The sequence below is a fragment of the Harpegnathos saltator genome, unplaced genomic scaffold, assembly GCF_003227715.2.
Source record: "Harpegnathos saltator strain DR-91 unplaced genomic scaffold, Hsal_v8.6 scaffold65, whole genome shotgun sequence".
Taxonomy (NCBI): Eukaryota; Metazoa; Arthropoda; class Insecta; order Hymenoptera; family Formicidae; genus Harpegnathos; species Harpegnathos saltator.
In genome coordinates this window covers 37,593-57,684 of record NW_020230482.1, presented here as the reverse complement: position 1 = coordinate 57,684, position 20,092 = coordinate 37,593, and the positions used below count along the sequence as shown (strand labels likewise).

The 20,092-nt window shown below is 46.6% G+C and overlaps 1 protein-coding gene across 1 annotated transcript; it reads right to left on the bottom strand.

Moving 5' to 3' along the window:
* Window positions 1-10,509: 10,509 nt before the first annotated feature.
* On the bottom strand, window positions 10,510-11,472 carry LOC112589893 (uncharacterized). Its single transcript, XM_025304778.1, has one exon. It carries the CDS (start codon window positions 11,470-11,472, stop codon window positions 10,510-10,512), a length of 963 nt encoding a protein of 320 aa, XP_025160563.1.
* Between the last annotated feature and the right edge of the window lie 8,620 nt (window positions 11,473-20,092).

The window sequence follows — 20,092 nt, the reverse complement described above, 5'->3', positions numbered from 1 at the left end:
ATGAATGGCTATGTTAACAAGCATAATTGCCGTATATGGCACGACGCCAACCCACACGAGGTTCAACAGGTAGCAATGCATCCACAAAAAGTTACTGCACAAAAAAGTACTGTTTGGTGCGGATTTTGGGCCGGCGGCGTCATTGGTCCGTACTTTTTCGAAAACGACGTTGGTGAGGCCATCACCGTCAATGGCGAGCGCTACAGAACGATGATAACCAATTTCTTTTGACCCAAATTGAACGATATGGACGTGGACGACATGTGGTTCCAGCAGGACGGCGCTACGTGCCACACAGCGGACGCCACGATGGACATTCTGCATGAACGATTTGAGGGTATGGTTATCTCTCGCAGAGGTGACGTGAATTGGCCACCAAGATCATGCGATTTGACCCCGCTAGACATTTTCTTGTGGGGTTTTTTGAAGTCGTAGGTCTATGCCAATAAGCCGCAATCGACCGATGCCCTTAAAGTCAACATAACCCAAGCCATCGCTCAAATTCAGCCGGATCTATGCGGTAGAATCATTGAAAATTGGACCACTCGGATCCGTGCTACTGTGAGAAGCTGCGGCGGACATTTGAACGATGTTATATTCCACACATAATGGCATACATGGGCCTTTCAAATAAAAAAAGAATTTCGTTAATACCTCATACACAGCTTGTTTTATTCCATTGCAACATCGACCCGCCCTTGTTGAAAAACCCTTTATTAGCCGATAACATATCTATTTTGCTGAAGCGCGAAGCGTACGAATTTCGGGTCGCTTCGCAGAATAAAGAGGCTGAAATACCATTGGCGTCATTTTTATCGTTAGCCGAGACATCATTGTCAGTCGAACAGTTTGCGTCGCCTAATTTTAGGTACGGAACACCACCTCCTCAAGGACGACCAGAGCAAGTGCTGCACTCAACAACATCTGTACCAGAATATCCGTATCCATCAGAGACATCGATTACGCCAGTGAGTGAGCTGAGGCCGTCATTGCAGCTACAAGCGGCACAACCTCCGCAAGTGTGTGATAATTTGAACTACGTTAATTTGGACAACAGTACGACAAGTTGGATGAAGCAATTAGGTATTACATCCAATGAAAATCTCGAACGAGTTCAGTGCGTAAAATGTTATAGACATTCCACAAGTGACGGAAGCAAGTGACCTTTTTTCAACGTACCCGTAGAAGATATGGCTGTCGTCTCTTCGCATAACAACGCTCGTTCTTGGGGAATGTTGAGTGAAGCAGTGATCGTTAAGTGTCCGAATGCAGAGTCCGAAGCTTACATCGAAGCGCACCTGGACAAATATCGACGCGCATGCCACGGGGATGCCTTGCAGCAAGTGAGTGCGATCTCTTCATCCTAATCTAATCGGGAACATTGTCAAGAACTTCTAGACAATCTATTGTGCCAATTTAGTCACGTTGTGCCCTGGTGCTTGATTAATAGAGTCGGTTTTGATGTATCAAATTCTGTAAGTATCGAGATGCAAACACCTAAACTTATAACCTATGAATTGTCACCCGAAGGCATTGTCAATATATGTAGCAGAGAACCTAGCATGTCGTGTTATAATAAAGACTTGCAAACAATCGATTACATGAGAGTGAAGCGCTTAAAGCGAACGAAGGACAAATGGTCGTCATTATTGCAAGAAACGATAAAGGAATAATCGCAAAACATATTAAACGAATTGCCATTTTCATTTACCATTTTGTCATGCGGAATAGCTCGCACTGCCGCGTTATTAAAAAAAACCAAATCGTTTGTCCGTAGATGCTGTTGCGATTATTCAAAAAATTGTCCGTACACTACATTTTAACATTTGTCATTGGACCGTAGAGCCGATCAAAATGTTGCGCGACCAGCTGTTTGATGCGAGTCAAAAGTATACTATACTTTGTGTTCGTAATGACGGCTTTTGCGTACTGGTCACACCTGTTTTTCTGGCAAACTTAGGAATACTTAGTCTAGCGCGTAAATCTAACGGCACATTGTTTTACGACGTAACACTGAAGTCGCCCGATCGTTATCCAGTGCGATGCGGCACAATACACGCTAAACATAATGAGAAGACAATAAAAAAAATATTGTACGAGACGCTTCCTTCTTCACAGCGTAAAGTAGCGGCGCTTTTGGAACAGCAGCAACAAAAAATCGTTTCAGGGATGTGATACACTTACTGTTCCAGAAGCGTCGAATTGCGACATGAACAGTGAGCGCTTCGTATCATTGTTCAATTCTAAGCTAAAAGATTTTTATCAAGTACCAGATGCTACACACGAATTTGAAGGTGAAGAAACCTAACAGGCACCGCGAAAATCGTATTTAAATCGAAAGCACAACGTACGGTTCGCTATAAATTTTGAGTTTTCAAATTACAACGGATCTACTTTCGCGAACACGGTTGCGAAGAATGAATGTAGCGTCTCGAAAATGAGCGAATGCAACACATTCTTTTCGTAAATTTATAATTCGTATTTGACGCAGCATATTTGACATGTGATACATACTCGCTGCAAAATTGTCAAAAAATAAACTACAATAGATACTTTATAATGAATATCTTTATCCCTCCCCCGCTCCTTTTTTTCAGGTTGCAACATCATCAACAACTTTCCAGAAATATGACGTATGTACTTGTGCACGCAGAAGCAATTGCCTGGCGCCGGGCTGAAAAGGTAGGGGAAATCGAGGATAATTAATATCTGGGGCACGTTGATACATTTAAAATTATTGCAAAATGACAAATGATAAAAATTCATAAAAAATATAGTAAAAACATTGCGCTCAGCTTGTAATAAGTTATTTCAGGCTAATTAATGTATTTTCGGAGACAGAAAACATTTTTAGTTTTTGATAGTCAAAAGTAAAATAAATCAGACTATATATTATGTTATATTAATAAATTTGTTATATTAATAAATCATTATATTATGATTGCAACAATTTATTTAAAATCTTTATATTAAAAATAATAATTTTTAATTATATTGACGGCTTGAAATATACTTTTGTTTATACAACAATTAAAATATGTAAATATGGTGAGCTGGGACTTGTTCTTATGAAGTCTGCTGTTTCATCTGCCTAATATTTTTTGAGATATTTAAGAAAAACTTTTTTCAACATTTAACCAACGATATTTCGCTAACTATTTGTCGGAAGAAAAAGTGATACTAGACTTTTTTACTCTATTTGGTCTCTAAAATATATTGCTACGATAGTGCCCTAATTTTTATTGAAATATGAACCTTTGAAAAGAATAATGGGTAAAAAGGGTCGATTTTATCTCATCGTGGGAAATACGGACAAAACATATCATTTGCAGAGGATTTTGACCTGCTGAACATAATGCAGTCGTTAGTTTTCGTCTAAAATCCGGGGAACCTGTTCTAATCCGAGCATCTATCATCCGATAATCGAATGGCCTGGGAAACCTTTGCGCTATTGACTTTGAAGCTATTGCAAACTCGTGTATTAGCTAAATTAGCTGGAGACAGTCTAGATTTTCGATTTGATAGAATTATTTTCGATTTAATAGTTGAAGGTGTTCTCTTTTTATGCAAAATGTGCTGTAACGTATAATATATGTGGTGTCACTGACCACCTGTACCACCTGATTTTTTTGTAAATGCGACATTTTAGGGGCAAATGTTTCGGACAAAAGTTGTACAATTTCAAAGGGGACTTAAGACAGCGATAGTGTTTTGTTTATAGATGACACTATTTTCGAAATATTCACTGATCATTGCTTTTCTTAAGTGGAAACCCCAATTTTTTATTTTATCATCTTTTTCTACGAATTAACTTTAACAACTTTTGTCTGAAACATTTTTCTATTTGCCTAATATTTTCTGAGATATTTAAGAAAAGCTTGATAACTTCTTCAGCTTCACGCTCCCGTATAAATGGCCGCTACATCAGCTCCCGTATAAATGGACGCTGTCATTCGAATCTCCCTTCCACGCTCTTTTTGTAAAGGCGACATTTTCGGAGAAAATGTTTCAGACAAAAGTTGTATAATTTCAAATGAGACATAAGACAGTGATAGTGTTTTGTTTACAGATGGCGTCACTTTCAAGATATTAACTAATAATTATTTTTTTAATGGAAATCCTAATTTTTTATTGTATTATCTTTTTTACGAACTAATTTTAACAACTTTTGTCGGAAACATTTTTCTATTTGTCTAATATTTTTTTTAATATTTAAGGAAAACGCTTTCAACATTTAACTTATGATATATCGCTAACTATTTGTCAGAAGGAAAAGTGGTATTAGACTTTTTTATTCTATTTAGTCTCTAGAATATATTGCTACAATAGTGCCCTAATTTTTTATTAATTTGATGATTTAGAAATTTCCGAAGGTCGATAAGTTAATAAAAAATTAGGGCACTATTGTAACAATATATTCTAGAGACTAAATGGAATAACAAAGTTTAATATCACTTTTTCTTCCGACAAGTAATTAACGATATATCATAAGTTAAATGTTGAAAGAGTTATCCTTAAATATCTAAAAAAATATTAGGTAAATGAAAAAATATTTCTAATGAAAGTTGTTCAAATTAATTGGTAGGAAAAGACGATATAGTAAAAAATTGGGATTTACACTTAAGAAAATTAATAATCAATAAATATCTCGAAAGTGACGCCACCTATAAAAAAATGCTATCGCTATCTCATGTTCCCTCTTTAAACCAAACAACTTTTGTCTGAAATAGTTTTTTGATTTAACGTAGTGTTTCTGATTATTTATCAGCGCTCATTAATTATTTTATCGTTCGTCACGTCCAGTGAGATACGCCGTAACAAACCAAGTTACAGATGAACCATGCATTCTAGCTACCCGTCAATGATGCCTGATCAACTACGCACGCATCAATGGTGTACTGTCGAACGACAATCATCCTGACAGTAAATGATATCTGAGGTACAGTTCTACGTTTGAGTCTACTGTTCATAGAACAATAGTTTCTATACAATAGGTTTGACAGATTGCTACATCATGAACTCGCCATCGTATTGAGTTGCTCGGTAAGAATTTAATTGCGATATTTTTTTTCAATCGTATTTTATTGTGCACCTTGTTGTTACAGATTGCAGATACGCTATAAATTAAGAGAAATAATGGAACTTACGTTACCACTGCTAACGTGGCCATATCGTACAATCATTCTGGTCAAACTATATTGGACAGGCAACGCTTATGATTACTTTCTACTTTGCGAATAGGAGGCCGAAGTTATTGGACGCTTTTTGAATGGCATCACATGCTCAGTTCTTGCAATCGTCGAATTTCATTGGACCGTAATGTAAGCGTGATATCGCAGCTATATAATGCTTCGCCTGATGTAATCGAACGGGCTGGACAACGAAAATCTCTTTCCCATATTATACGACTCGAATAAAAATAAATAAGAATCCAGTGTACCATATTAACCAATAAAACGATTACTTTTGATATGTCTACGTTTTCTCTTAGCACTATTCAATCTAGACGACGATGTGTCTGATGGTGATCGCCTGCATTGCCCATCTTCTATATTTCTGTTTAACGTATCAGCATTTTCAACTGGAAAAATTTCAGCAGATACCTCATCTCGTCCGGCAAGTTCAAGTTCTAGTTGGCTTATTACGACCTTCGCTACAGCTAAAGTACTATTTAATATTTCTATCATCGTCGTCGTTGTCTACATTTGTGGCCTCAACCAACTTTACATTTGCCGCGTGGAGTGTCACAATGTCAGCATTCAGAACAGTATCGCTGTTTACATCGCCAACGTTGTCGTACACTTTGCCGCTGAAATCTACAGTCGCCTTTCCACTCTAATTGGCGCATTTCTCATCGCATCACTCTGCGCTCTTCTCAGTGCTAGAACTAACTTTCTTCCCTCCGCTTCAAAATCTGCGCTCTCGTCGCTATGCTCGTTTGTATCCATACGGTTACTCACACCTCCATGTTCGTCCGAAGCGATATCCATGCAACTTTACCACTGTCACGCCAATATGCGTTCTTGTCGCTGCTTAGAAATATGCTCTTGTCGCCGCTGAGAACTACGCTTTTGCCGCCGTTGAAATATATGCTTTTTGTCGCCGTTAAAATCTGTACTCTTGTCGCCATTGAGATCTGCGCTCGCTTCAATGCGGGGAATTTCGTTATTTACGTAGCTCTTATCGTCGCTGAGATCTATGCTTATGTCGCCGTTGAGATCTGCGCTCTTGTCGCCGTTGAGATATGTGTTCAAGTCAATGCGAGGAGTTTCGTCATTCACGTAGCTCTTATCGTCGCTGAGGTCTGCGCTCATGTCGCCGTTGAGATCTGCACTCTTGCCGCTGCTGAAATCTGCGCTCGCGTCAATGCGGGGAGTTTCATTATTTACGTAGCTCTTATCGTCGCTGAGATTTGCGCTCATGTCGTCATTGAGATCTGCGCTTTTGTCGCCGTTGAGATATGCGTTCAAGTCAATGCGAGGAGTTTCGTCATTTACGTAGCTTTTATCGCTGCTGAGATCTATGCTCATGTGGCCGCTGAGATCTGCGCTCGCGCGAGAAATTTCATTGTTTACGTCAGAGCTAGCCACGATCTGCACATTTCGGATGAAATTCAGTAGGTGACGCCTACCGTCCCCCTCGCACCGCTCCGTGCTCAGCGGCCGGGGTGACGATCGCGGTATACTCAGGCCCGTCGCTGTATAAGAAATCAGCTGAGGCGTCACATTATCATTAAAATTGTTTCCTCGTTTAATAATTACTTTAAAATATATATGCTCACGTGTTTAATACATACATATATATATATATATATATATATATGCATACATACATACATATGTAATGCATAAACATATATTTTAACGTGATTATTAAACGAAGAAACAATTTTAATGATAATGTGACGCCCCAGCTGATTTCTTATACAGTGACGGGCTTGAGTGTACCGCGACTGTCGCCCCGGCCGCTGAGCCCGGAGCAGTGCGAGGGAGACGGTAGGCGTTACCTACTGAATTTCGCCCGAAATGTGCAGATCGTGGCCAGCTCTGATTTACGTAGTTCATGCTGTCTTTTGCGTCGCCATGCACAGTAATATCGATACGATTGCTCACACTTCCTTGCTCGTCCGAAGCGATATTGTAGTGCGCATTTTGCTTGTTGCGATCGAAATTTTCAGCGTTCGCATAATGGCGTGCGTATTCGCTATTCTTCCAAAATCGTACCCAATTTACGAGACGCGAGTTCATTTTAGACAGTTGCTTAATGTACATACGAATTTGATCTTGAGCCGAGTTATCATGCGTGATTGATATATGTACAATCAAAATTACGACGATACCGAGAAGCAAAATTATAGAAAGAATGATCAAACGAGACGACCACACCGGTTTATCACGGTCGCTATTTAGATGACCGCGTTCATCTCGAGATGTTTGCGTAGAATTCATTGTTCGATTTGCACCTTCTGCTGTATACAAACACCATCTGACCTTAGTAATCGCGACTCCTCACAGGAAGTCGTAGGTTTCTTTCGTTGATAAATCTTTTATCATTAAAGGCGGCGTTACAGCGCCCCTACGACTTTTCGTTTGCTTTGTCACAGTTGACGATACAATAGCTCGAGTTTCGCACCTACCGCGCAATTCCTTTTTATCAGCGAATATCATTTCAGCGAGCGTTCGTTCGTTTGACGCATGTTTCAGATCATCGTGAATCAAGCGTTCGATACTCATAATGAAAGCCATAATCGACGCCACTCGTCGGTCACATTGCGACGAATATAGATTATCATTCCAATACGATGATCGGTCATGTAGCGACTTTGCAGGTTCATCGTTTACAGCTATTCGATCGTCTCGGATACCTTCGGCCAACAGAACGCCACGCTCCACATTGGTTGGATCGCACGATATAAAGTTTTCGCGTATTCGCATCTAACCAAGCGCCGAATAGTCGCGCATTTCGATATTCCGTTGACGAGTAACCTGCGCGACGTAACGCCACGTCCGACACGCGATAGACTTTCTCGATGTTATAGAAATATGAAAAGTACAAGGAGGCGCATTGGAGAACGTATTTGTGCTCGGATCCGATGGATAATGTGCCAATTAGGCATTCGGTTCCTCCCTGACACTGGCTTGCAGGATCCGCGCATCTGTGAGACAGTTGCCCAAATTGGTCTGAATACTGCCTATCGCGATAGCGCAATGTCTCTTCCGCGAATAACGAACGCATCAACAGTTCTCTGTCGAAATCACGTCCTATCGCGTACACGATTCGCAATTCACGCAGTGGTTTCTCGATGGATTGCCGTTCGTATTCGATTCGACGGCATTGCCCTGGGACGAGACGACGCGCACGTATAGCCCGCTGATACCACCAACGATGAACCTCCTTAGGCCTCTTTTTACACTTATTCGTGACTTGCAAAGACATGTTGTGCATTTTCTCTCTCTCTCTCTCTCTCTCTCTCTCTCTCTCTCTCTCAACTTATTCACTCATGGCCATAACGAGAAGCGTGACTTCAGAACTGCCCCATATGGTAGGCAGTCCCGGCATATATTTTTCGCATCGCGGTCGCTCACGTTTCGTTCTATCGAGTCGCGCCGGTCGACAACGTGAGCCCGCGCAAAAAATCGCCCATTCTATATATGTTAACGCAAGTATCGGAGTATAGAGCAGTAATCCGTGACTCTATTGTACTTCTTGACTGTTCTATGATAGAGGAGATGCGAGTGTTCCGATTCGGCGCAGAGTGCGAGAGGGAACGGTAGGTTGCCAATCTGTACGTGTGAAAGAGATGTTGATGGAAAAGTCGTTTCATTCGAAGGGATCGGGGGTCGCGCGTATATTTTAATTTTAGCATTAACTGTCTCTGGTCTTGCCAAGTTTTGTCTGAACACATGCGCCTATTTGTGTTTCGTTGTAATTTTTGGCTACTTCTTCGCAATCATCAAGTCTAAGTCGTCGATATTTTCATTAGTCTGTCGCTCTCGTTTTATGTGAAGAGATATCGAAATACGGGCGGAATAACATATTCGACTTAGACGAATTATTGTGTTACAAAAGTATCTCATCTCGTCCGTAAGACACGTTCAAAATGATTCTAGTTGGCTCATTACGACCTTCGCTATGGCTCAAACACTATTTAATATTTCTATCATCATCGTTGTGGCCTCAACCAACTTTACATTTGCCGCGTGGAGTGTCACAATGTCAGCATTCAGAACAGTATCGCTGTTTACATCGCCATGTTGTCGTACACTTTGCCGCTGAAATCTACAGTCGCTTTCTCACTCCAATTGGCATCTTTCTCATCGCATCACTCTGCGCTTTTCTCAGCGCTAGAAGTAACTTTCTTTCCTCCGCTTCAAAATCTGCGCTCTCGTCGCCATGCGCGTTTGTATCCTTACGGTTGCTCACACCTTCACGTTCGTCCAAATCGGTAGCTACGAAACTGGAACGCGAAACAGGGGCACCCTCAAACTCCTTGTTCTGTTCTTTGCCCCTGTCAGTATCGCTTATTTCGCTCCGAGCAGTATTAGGAGCGCGCTCAAGAGCATCGTTCGTAGCGACACCGTCGTGTGCACTTTCCATGTCGCGATCGAAATTTTCAGTGTTACCATACGCAATCGACATATACACAATCAAAGCTACGATGGTACTGAAGAGAGAAATTATAGAAAAAATGTGCAAACGAGACGACCACGCCAGTTTACCACAGTTATCATTTCGATGTCGGCATTTATCTCGAGATGTTTGAATCGTGTTCGCTCCTTGGCGAAGCGAGCAAGAGGCCGGGACGGCTCAGCAATGAGCGCGGGGTTGGTCGTGAAAGGAAGATGATCGTCGCTTTGGTTTCTCGTGGGATCGGTCCTCCGTTTCCTTCCTAATAAGCGTCGACGTTCGTCGAGGCGCTGGGAGGCCAATGCTCGCCAGTTCAAGCGCGAGCACCACTCGAACACGATCCCAGTTTTATTATATAAAATAATACAAAATAAACTTTGACAATTCTGGTCGATTGATCGTATGAAGCGCGTCCGCTCGAATCGCAATGCGTTGAGGCCGCACTCGTAGTTCGTCTGATGAGGTCCGACCGGAGCGGTCGGGCAGCGAATTCGATAACCGAACGAACAACGGAGCGGAAACGAGTTGTAAAAATACTTGCGAGCGGTTTCGCTTGAAGAAAGATTCTGTTCGAAGCGAGGAGCCGAAAAACGTTCGTCACTTCGATCTTACATTGTTTTTAGTTTTTTCCGTCGCTCGGAGAAGATTGGTAACCGCTCTTGTCGAAAACGTGACCATATTTGGCGGTCACATGCGGACCAAACGTGACAATAACAACGCGGTGCTCGATAGCAAACATGCACGGCGTTCTCACGTGCGAGTCACGCAGGATGTCTCGTGATATCGAGAATCCTCGATTTTGTCGACACAAAGAGCGGCGCCTTGGACGGATCGCAAACATTCCGCCCACCTTGAAACGCTTGTTTCGAATTCCGTTGGTCCCTACTCGGTCTCGCAGTGGACCGGCAGCAGGCAAATCTTTACGATAGGCCTTTGAAGGGTGGAGTTGGCGGTGCGGACGGTAACCACCCGAGTGAGCCCGTCGGGACCGGGGTGACACTGCGTCACTCGCCCCAACTCCCACTTGCACGGCGGCAAGGTGGTATTGCGGATCAAGACCATTTTTCCGACCTGGATAGACGGCTGCACCTTCCTCCATTTTCCTCGTTGTTGTAGAGTGTTCACATAGTCGTGATACCACACCCGCCAAAAACGCTCGGTCAGCTGCCGCACGAGTTGCCACCGGGTCAACCGGTTCTCCGATATGTGGAGAGTCGACGGCGACGGAGGCAGACCGAGGTCGGACCCGACGAGCAGATGACCGGGCGTGAGCGGCTCGTAGTCATCGAGCGAGTCGGAAATCGGCGCGATCGGTCTTGAGTTAAGACACGCCTCAATCTGACAGAGCAGAGTAGCGTACTCCTCGAAGGTCAGAGTGTAGCTCCGCAGTACGCGACGCACGTGGTGCTTGACGCTCTTAATGCCGGCCTCCCACAACCCCCCGAAATGTGGCGCGGCTGGAGGGATGAATCTCCAGTTGACTCCGTCGAGCGCGGTGGAACTTAGAAAGTTCGGGTCGCGGAGCGCTGCCCGATAGGCCACGGTCAGCTCACGATCGGCTCCGACGAAATTGGTGCCGTTATCCGAGTAAACGGTGTTGGGTATTCCCCGACGAGCGGCGAACCGAGAAAACGCTTTCAAAAATGCCCGAGTCGAGTAATCGCGTACGAGCTCCAGGTGCACGGCGCGAGAGGCTAAACATATGAATAGAGCGATGTACGCCTTCCGCGTCGCTATACCTCGTCCTGCAGAGGCACGCACGAGAACTGGCCCGGCATAATCGACGCCGCAATGTGCGAAACAGCGAGCCGGAGCTGAGACTCGGACACGTGGGAGGTCCGCCATAATCTGGGATGGCACGGCGGCGCGCTCGCGAGCGCACACCACGCAGCGGTGTATTTGCTCCCGCACAACGCCCCGACCCCGAATCACCCAAAAGTCGCGCCGAACGATGCTCAGGGTTAGCTGCACGCCGGCGTGTAGCCCACGTACGTGAGCATGATCGACGATCTGTTTCGTGATACGATGCGACGCGAGCAGAATCGGATGACGCCGAGTCCAAGGCAGGGGAGCGCGCGATATCCGACCGCCGACGCGGAGAAGACCCTCCTCATCGAGAAACGGTCGAAGCGCGAGAATCGAGCTCTTCGACGGTAATTCCAAGCGATTCGCAAGCCTGTGCAGTTCCTTTGGGAACAACGCAGCTTGGATCTGCTTCAATAATCGCGTACGCGCCCCCGAACACTCGCCCGCCGTGACGCCCGGGCCCGCCGGCTCACCGGATGAATCTCCCGTAAGACGGCGACGACATCGCGCGATAAAGCGCATGATGTACGCGGTAACGCGAACCAACTTTGGCTACGAAGAATAGCGCTCGAGGAGCAGCGAGTTGAGCGATGCGGGTTCAGTGGCGAGGTGCGTCACGACCCTTTCCTCGCTCAGCGCCTCCGCAGCCGAGGCATCCCCGAAGGATGGCCAAGCGTTTGGCGGCGACGTCAACCACGACGGGCCTCGCCACCAGAGATCGTGCTTGAGAATTTCCAGGCCGAGCAACCCGCGCGACGTGCAATCAGCGGGATTGTCGGCCGTCGGAACATGCCGCCATTGAACGCGCGGGAGGCGCGCGTGCACCTCCGCCACCCGATTCGCGACGAAGGTCCTCCATCGTGATGGGTGCGCCGCCAGCCACGACAACATGACCGTCGAGTCAGACCAACAGCAGCATGTTGCATTGTCGTAACCTCCTGCCGTCCGCACGAATTCGACGAGACGCGAGAGGAGCACGGCGGCCGAAAGTTCGAGACGCGGGATGCTCATTGGCTGCAATGGAGCGACGCGTGATTTGCCGGTGAGCAATGTGATGATCACTTGACCTGAGTGCGTTGTTAGTCGCAAATAAACAACGGCAGAGTACGCGGAGTTAGACGCGTCCGCGAATCCATGCAGCTCCGCGCGTCGAATGTCGCGCCCGAATCCGGTCCATCGCGGAATGCGTAGTCCATCCAAGGCGGATAGATTCGAGAATATTGCCCGTCAGCGCGACGCCAGCATCTCGGGAATCGGGTCGTCCCATTCAAGTTGCCGTCGCCACAAGTGCTGCATAAAGATTTTGGCGCTGATCGTGATCGGAGTGACCCATCCGAGTGGATCGTACAGTTTGGCGATAGTCGATAAAATGGAGCGCTTGCTCTCGGGGACGCAAGCTGGCAACGACACGCTGATTTGAAAATTGTCTCCCGCGGGCGTCCAAGTGATCCCGAGAATCTTTACGCTCTCATCAATCGCGAGTGATCTGGTGCACGCGAGTCCATGATTCGCCTCATCGAGGTCTGCGAGAAGTGCGGCTGAATTCCCGGACCATTTACGAAGTTCGAAGCCGCCTCGCCGTAGCAATGCTGTGAGCTGATTCCGGATTTCGATCGTCTGCCCGACGTCGTCGCTCCCGAATAGTACATCGTCGACATAAATGTTGTTTTTCAAGAGCGGAGCGGCGAGAGGGAAATCGCCTCCGTCATCAATCCTCAATTGCTGAAGGACTCGCAACGCAAGAAACGGAGCACAGGACATGCCGTAAGTCACGGTCATTAATTGATATTCACGCGGCTCGTCATCCGGCGCCGGGTGCCACAAGATCCTCTGATAGTCGACATCGCGGAGATCGAGCTGAATTTGTCGATACATTTTTTCGATGTCGGCCGAACACGCGTATTTGAAATTACGCCATCGCAGCAGTACGGACGATAAGTCGGTCTGCAGCTTTGGCCCGGCGATCAAATGGTCGTTTAAACTCGAGCCGTTAGTCGTCGGACTCGATGCGTTAAAAACTACACGCAATTTTGTCGTGGCGCTATGAGAACGAAAGACTGGGTGATGCGGTATGTATGCGACTTGCGAAGACGCGTCTGAAATCTCCGGTGCGCGTCTCATGTGTCCGCTGAGTTCGTATTCGCGCAAAAACTCGTCATATGCTCGTCTTTGTTCCGGCTTTGTTTGTAAACGACGCGTAAGTGCGGCAAGGCATCGCACGGCGCGCGAGCGCGAGGATCCGATATCGATCGGCGGTCCGCTGCGAAACGGCAAGCGGACGACGTATCGACCTTCCACCGTTCGCGAATGCGTCGAGACGAAGTGTCTCTCGCACCGCTCGTCATCGGGCGTCCGCTCGACGGCTCGCGGAACCTCCTCGACTTCCCAAAATCTCCTCATTTCATCCTCGAGTGAAATCTCGGCCTTACAATGATGCGCCGAAATTACTACGCTCGACGCCTGAGTAGCGAGCGCGCACGCCCGCACCCTAGGCGCAGAAGCCCGGGTGATCGGACCTGATATAAACCACCCGAACACCGAGTTCTGCGCCATGAGTTGACCGTCGCCTCCTCGGCGAAGGCCCTCGCGAACAATATCGCTATAGAGATCCGCCCCGATGATCAAATCGATTGGATCCGAGCTGAGCGGATTCGGGTCGGCCCAGCGCAGATCCGCGAGATGCGTCAAGCACGACGCATCCACTTCGCAATGCGGAGCATACGTCGTGAGCGATCGCAATATTAGCGCGGCGGTGAGCAACGCAGGAGTTTCCGCTCCTCGAGGCGAGACGATGATCTCGATCGCATGCCGGAAAGTCCCCGCGTTGACGCATCCCACAGCGGAGACGGCGACCGGACGACGGAGTCTTTTCGCGCGCAACGCTTTAGCAAGCTTCTCGGAAGCAAAAGTCATCTCGGATCCCTGATCGAGCAGAGCGCGAACGGTCACCGATCGACCGCACGACGCCCGGACCGTCACCCACGCAGTGGCCAAGAGAACGCGAGCGGACCGAGTCCGGTCGTTCGAAGCGAGCAACGCGTGAACCTCCGCTCGAGATCCGGCGGACGACTCACGCACCTCCGTCGCAGCGTGCGATTCGGCAGTGCCGCCACTGGAATCCGCAGCAGCGTGAAGCAGCGAATGATGTCGTTGCGAACATGTGCGGCACGAATATTTACTTTTGCACTCATGCGCGGCGTGATTAGCGCTGAGACAATTGAAGCATCGCCGGTGCTTCTTTACTAGCTCTCGTCGCTGCTGCGAGCTCCCGCGGACAAAGATCGGACACGCACTGAAGTAATGACCAGCCTTACACAGCGGGCAGCGCGATTTCGCGGCCGGCGCATCGATTGCGAGATGAACGCGCGATATCGGAACGGCTTTAGCGCTCGCTTGAGTTCTATCTCCGCTCGAGAATTCCTCGAGCGCCCGGATGCGCGAGGCAAGAAACCGTTCGAATTCGTCGAAGGTCGGCGGGTCAGAATTTTCGGTAGTTCGCAAGTTCCACGCCTTTCGCGTGACCGGATCCAAGCTTCGCGAGCCGATATGCACGAGAATATCGTTCCACAATTGTTCGTTCGATCGCTGCAGATTTCTCAGCGCGGCTACAGTCACGGTGATTTGTCCGCGAAGCGACTGGAGGTCAGAAACGGACTCGCGCGAGAGCGTCGGCAGACTCAACAAGGTTGACATGTGAACGGAAATCAACCGTCGCTTGTTGTCATAGCGTGCCTTTACTGCGTCCCAAGCAACTTTGAAGTTATCGGCGGCGATCGTGAGATTCGCTATGCAATCCGACGCGCGACCCCGCAAGCAAGACGACAGATAATGCATGCGCGAGAAATCATTTAATTCTTTATTTTCGATGATGATCGCGGAAAATCGATCGCGGAATGTCGCGGTTCCCAGTCCGTCAGCGTCCCGTCGAACGGCGCGAGCTGAATCGGCGGCAGATGCGCTTGAGACAACGCAGACGGCGCGTGCCGAGCATACGATGCGTTAATAGATTGGTTCGGGCTTACAGGGGGTTCCAGCTCCTCCAATACCTCAGCCATGTAATCCAGCGTGATGTTGTACTTCTCCTCGGTAGCGTCAAATACGTCGTCGGTGAAGTAAACGATCTGCGCCCGGCGGTCCGGCGGGATCGTCTTTTCCAGGACGGCGTGCCCATCGAGGAACTGCAGCCAGATTTCCTTCAGTGTTTGGATCCTGGATCGTGTGACCGCAGGCGTCCATTTGTTGCGTCCTAGCTTCTTGAAGTTGTCGAGAGCGGCGTTTAATTGATGCTGTAATCGTCCTTGTCGTTCCATGGATGCAGACTGGCGGAACTCGGCTTCTCGATGTGCTCTCTTCTTCTACTCCCCGATCCGGCTCGAAGGACCAGCAATATTTTGTTCGCTCCTTGGCGAAGCGAGCAAGAGGCCGGGACGGCTCAGCAATGAGCGCGGGGTTGGTCGTGAAAGGAAGATGATCGTCGCTTTGGTTTCTCGTGGGATCGGTCCTCCGTTTCCTTCCTAATAAGCGTCGACGTTCGTCGAGGCGCTGGGAGGCCAATGCTCGCCAGTTCAAGCGCGAGCACCACTCGAACACGATCCCAGTTTTATTATATAAAATAATACAAAATAAACTTTGACAATTCTGGTCGATTGATCGTATGAAGCGCGTCCGCTCGAATCGCAATGCGTTGAGGCCGCACTCGTAGTTCGTCTGATGAAGTCCGACCGGAGCGGTCGGGCAGCGAATTCGATAACCGAACGAACAACGGAGCGGAAACGAGTTGTAAAAATACTTGCGAGCGGTTTCGCTTGAAGAAAGATTCTGTTCGAAGCGAGGAGCCGAAAAACGTTCGTCACTTCGATCTTACATTGTTTTTAGTTTTTTCCGTCGCTCGGAGAAGATTGGTAACCGCTCTTGTCGAAAACGTGACCATATTTGGCGGTCACATGCGGACCAAACGTGACAATAACAACGCGGTGCTCGATAGCAAACATGCACGGCGTTCTCACGTGCGAGTCACGCAGGATGTCTCGTGATATCGAGAATCCTCGATTTTGTCGACACAAAGAGCGGCGCCTTGGACGGATCGCAAACAAATCGAATCCATCGTTAGACTCGTACCTTCTGTTACAACTTAGTAGTCGCGATTCCTCATAGGAAGTCGTAGATTTCTTTCGTCGATTAATCTGTTGTCACCACAGACGACGTTACAACGCTCCTGCGACTTTTTCGTTTGCTCCGTCACAGTTGACGATACAATATTAGGTGTGTGAATATGACTCCGCCCTTTTTTGTTAAAATAAAACACATTTGCTTGTTTAGAAAATTAAAGAAACGTTTATTGAAAGTATGCTCCATCTGCAGCTATAACCTTCGCCCATCTTTCAGATAATTTATATATTCCTTGCCTGAAGAAGTCCTGGTCTTTTGAGCTGATCCAATTATCAAGCCAAATTTTGATACTTTCGTATGAAGTGAACTATTCTCCCGTAAGATCTGACTGCATCGTCCGGAATAAGTAGTAATCTGAAGGAGCTATGTCTGGCGAATATGGCGGGTGGAGTTGCACTTCCCAGTCCTGTCCATCTAAATATCTTTTCACGACTTCTGCGGTATGCGGTTTGGCATTATCATGCTGAAGAATTAATTTGCTGTGCCTATTCACCCATTCTGGCCGTTTTTCTTCTATGGCTCGCTTCAAACGCATTAGTTATCGTCGGTAAACTTTTCCTTTAATAGTTTGGCAACAATCCTCTGTCAATAATGCTTCCAATTCAGCATCTTCAAATTCATTTGGTGGTTTCCCATGTTCTCTGTCCTCAGTTCCGAAATCATTATTTTGAAATCGTCGAAACCATTCCTTACAAGTTGTATTAGATGGAGCATGATCACCGTAAATCTCCACAAGCAAACGATAAGTTTCCGCTGCACTTTTCTTTGCAATAAAATAGTGTAATAATACTTCCCGCAAATGATGTTTGTTTGGAATGAAAACCGACATTTTCAAGTAGGGTAAAACACTTGTTGCTTACACTTAAACTAAATTTCACGTAGTGCGTTTGAAAGTTGACATAAAGTACTATCGAATACAAGTGTTGCCAGTTATTAGTATACGTTAACAATACTAAAAGCAACATCTGTTGGGAAAGGGCGGAGTCATATTCACACACCCAATAGCTCAAGTTTCGCACCTACCGCACAATTACTTTTCATCGGCGAATATTATTTCAGCGAACGTTCATTCGTTTGACGCATGCTTCAGATCATCATGAATCAAACGTTTGATACTCATAATGAAACCATAATCAATATCACATTCGTCGACCACATCGCGACGAATATAGATTATCGAATCACGTTACGACGGATATAAATTATCGTATTCCAATAAAATGATTGATCATGAAGCGACTTTGCAGGTACTTCTTCGCAGTCACCGCTAAATCGTCGATATTTACATTGCATCTGTCACTCTCGTTTTATGTAAAGAGATTCGGAGTACGGACGGAGTAAAATATTTGACTTTGTATATAGGGTGCTGTATATAGGGTGCCTCATTTTAAGTGATATTGGCAATTATCTCGCAAGTTGGTCATTTTATTGAAAACTTTTTCGAATGAAAGTTGCATGGCTTGAAAGGGGATATGATGGAAATGTGGACTTGACCTTGAGTGACCTTATCAAAATAAGGTCAAGGTCATTAATGTTTTTTTCAAACGGAAACCCCTATTTTTTATTACATATTCTTGTAGCTTATCTCGAGAGCTTTCCAAAACACTATAATAAAGTTACGTTTTATTGAGTATTTTCCGAGTTACGAAGCTTGAAAGTTAAAGCAAGACCGATCACTGATCCGGCTAACTTGTAAGGCAAGACATATCAACGGCTAAAGACATATTCGAACTTGATATTGGAAAGACGTTGGAATAAATATATTAAAGTTTCAGGAGATTATATTGAAAAATAAAACATATTTCATGGGCAAAAAGTTTTATTTCATTGTTAGGCCGAGAACTTTTCAGACTGCCCTCGTATGTTACAAATACTTTCCTTTATTAAATCTGGTCTTCAAATTACAATGCAGAATGTAGCGGCAGCGCATTGCGCTCGTGCGGGTTACGTAGTCTTGCGTTTTCGTTTGGCTGCTGTTAGCGGTGTTGTCGTAGTATGACGGCACATTTCTCCAAATGGACCATAAAAGCGCGCGATCGTAGATGCGTTTTCGCGTAGAGAGAGAGCGAGAACGTTGCGAGGAGAGGCATACGCCTCGATTGTATACGTTGTAACAATCCAGCGCTCGCGATACGTTGCGCGGCATTCCCGCGTACGGATTCGTGACGCCTGAATCAAATTCGCTAGCTTTGACGAATGCTGCACTAGAGACGCAATTTTCAAGCAAACTGTCGTACGTTAGACGACAGGCGCACATAGGATTATCTCCGGCGTGCTTGACGCTATAAATGAAATTATTATGCGGCGAGTCATTGCTGACGAAGAAGCAGCCGTAGCCAGCGTACCCGATGCAACGACCGTCGTACAAGACGCGGCGCGCGCTTTTACGTTGTTCCAGCAATTGGCCGCCGACCAAAAGCTGTACATAGATGAAATGACGTCTATCGATTCGCCGCGGTCTGTGATGAAACCAGACAGATCGGCATAATGAGCCACTCCTTTTTGACCAAAAGAATTTTGCAACTTGAACGTCTGACACGTATCGATAGCTCGCATGATGATTCTAACAAAGCGTGCAAACAGCTCCACCGAAGTTTCCGCTACGGGCGAAACGGAGCGATCGTATCGCCGCGTCTCGGTATCGATACGCGTTTGTTTCCATGGACAGTCACGCTGATCGATTGAACAGAACCGATCCGAGTTGCGCTCTGCGCCGTTCGCAAGCTTGCTCATGCAAGAACGATGCGTTCCATGTCACGTAAACGTCGCACGCGTACTCGATCAGTTCGCCTTCGTCGCCGTTGTCAGCCGCTTTTTCTTCGTAATCGTTATCCTCATTTCCCCTTCCATAATCGTTTTCGTCACCGTCGCCGTTGTCGGCCGCTTCTTCTTCGTAGTCATTGTCTGGGCGATCGTTACGCGACGAGGCGCTCGCTGCCGAACGATGACGGTTAGATTTTATTGCTGCCATTGACGAAAATGTGAGAATGTGCTCGAAAGGTTCCTACGTGCAACATAACGCCACGATCGGCATCGTAACGCAGCTCCATGCATACGCGAATACGAAAGTACACAGTCGACCGACAATCGATGGCGATCTTACGGCAAAATACAGTGTCGCCAGTAAATCGCAATCTCTGATCGACTACATAACGGTCCTCGCAGTTAAGCATATCCATATCGCCGAATGCAAAGAGTAGCCTAACACTGTTTGCGAGGTGCAGTGATCGAACTGCTGTTTCCGCCGCCGCCACGCCGCCGCTGCCGTCGTTGCCATCGTTTATTCGCACTCGGGTCAATTTTCCGTTTCGGTCGAAATAACCCCGAGGCCAACAGTCTGTCTCGTAGTTTACGTCGCAGTTGCGTATCGTTTCGAGCGCTCGTCTATGCGCATTAATTCCCACGATACATTTGCTATCTCCGTCACGTATGGATACGCGCCTATCGATACCGTGGCACGCAATCTCGTGAACTGTGGTCTCGATGGAAA

Coding starts and splice junctions, on each gene's coding strand:
- LOC112589893 (XM_025304778.1), bottom strand. CDS start 11,472: ATGGCGGACCTCCCACGTGTCCGAGTCTCAGCTCCGGCTCGCTGTTTC.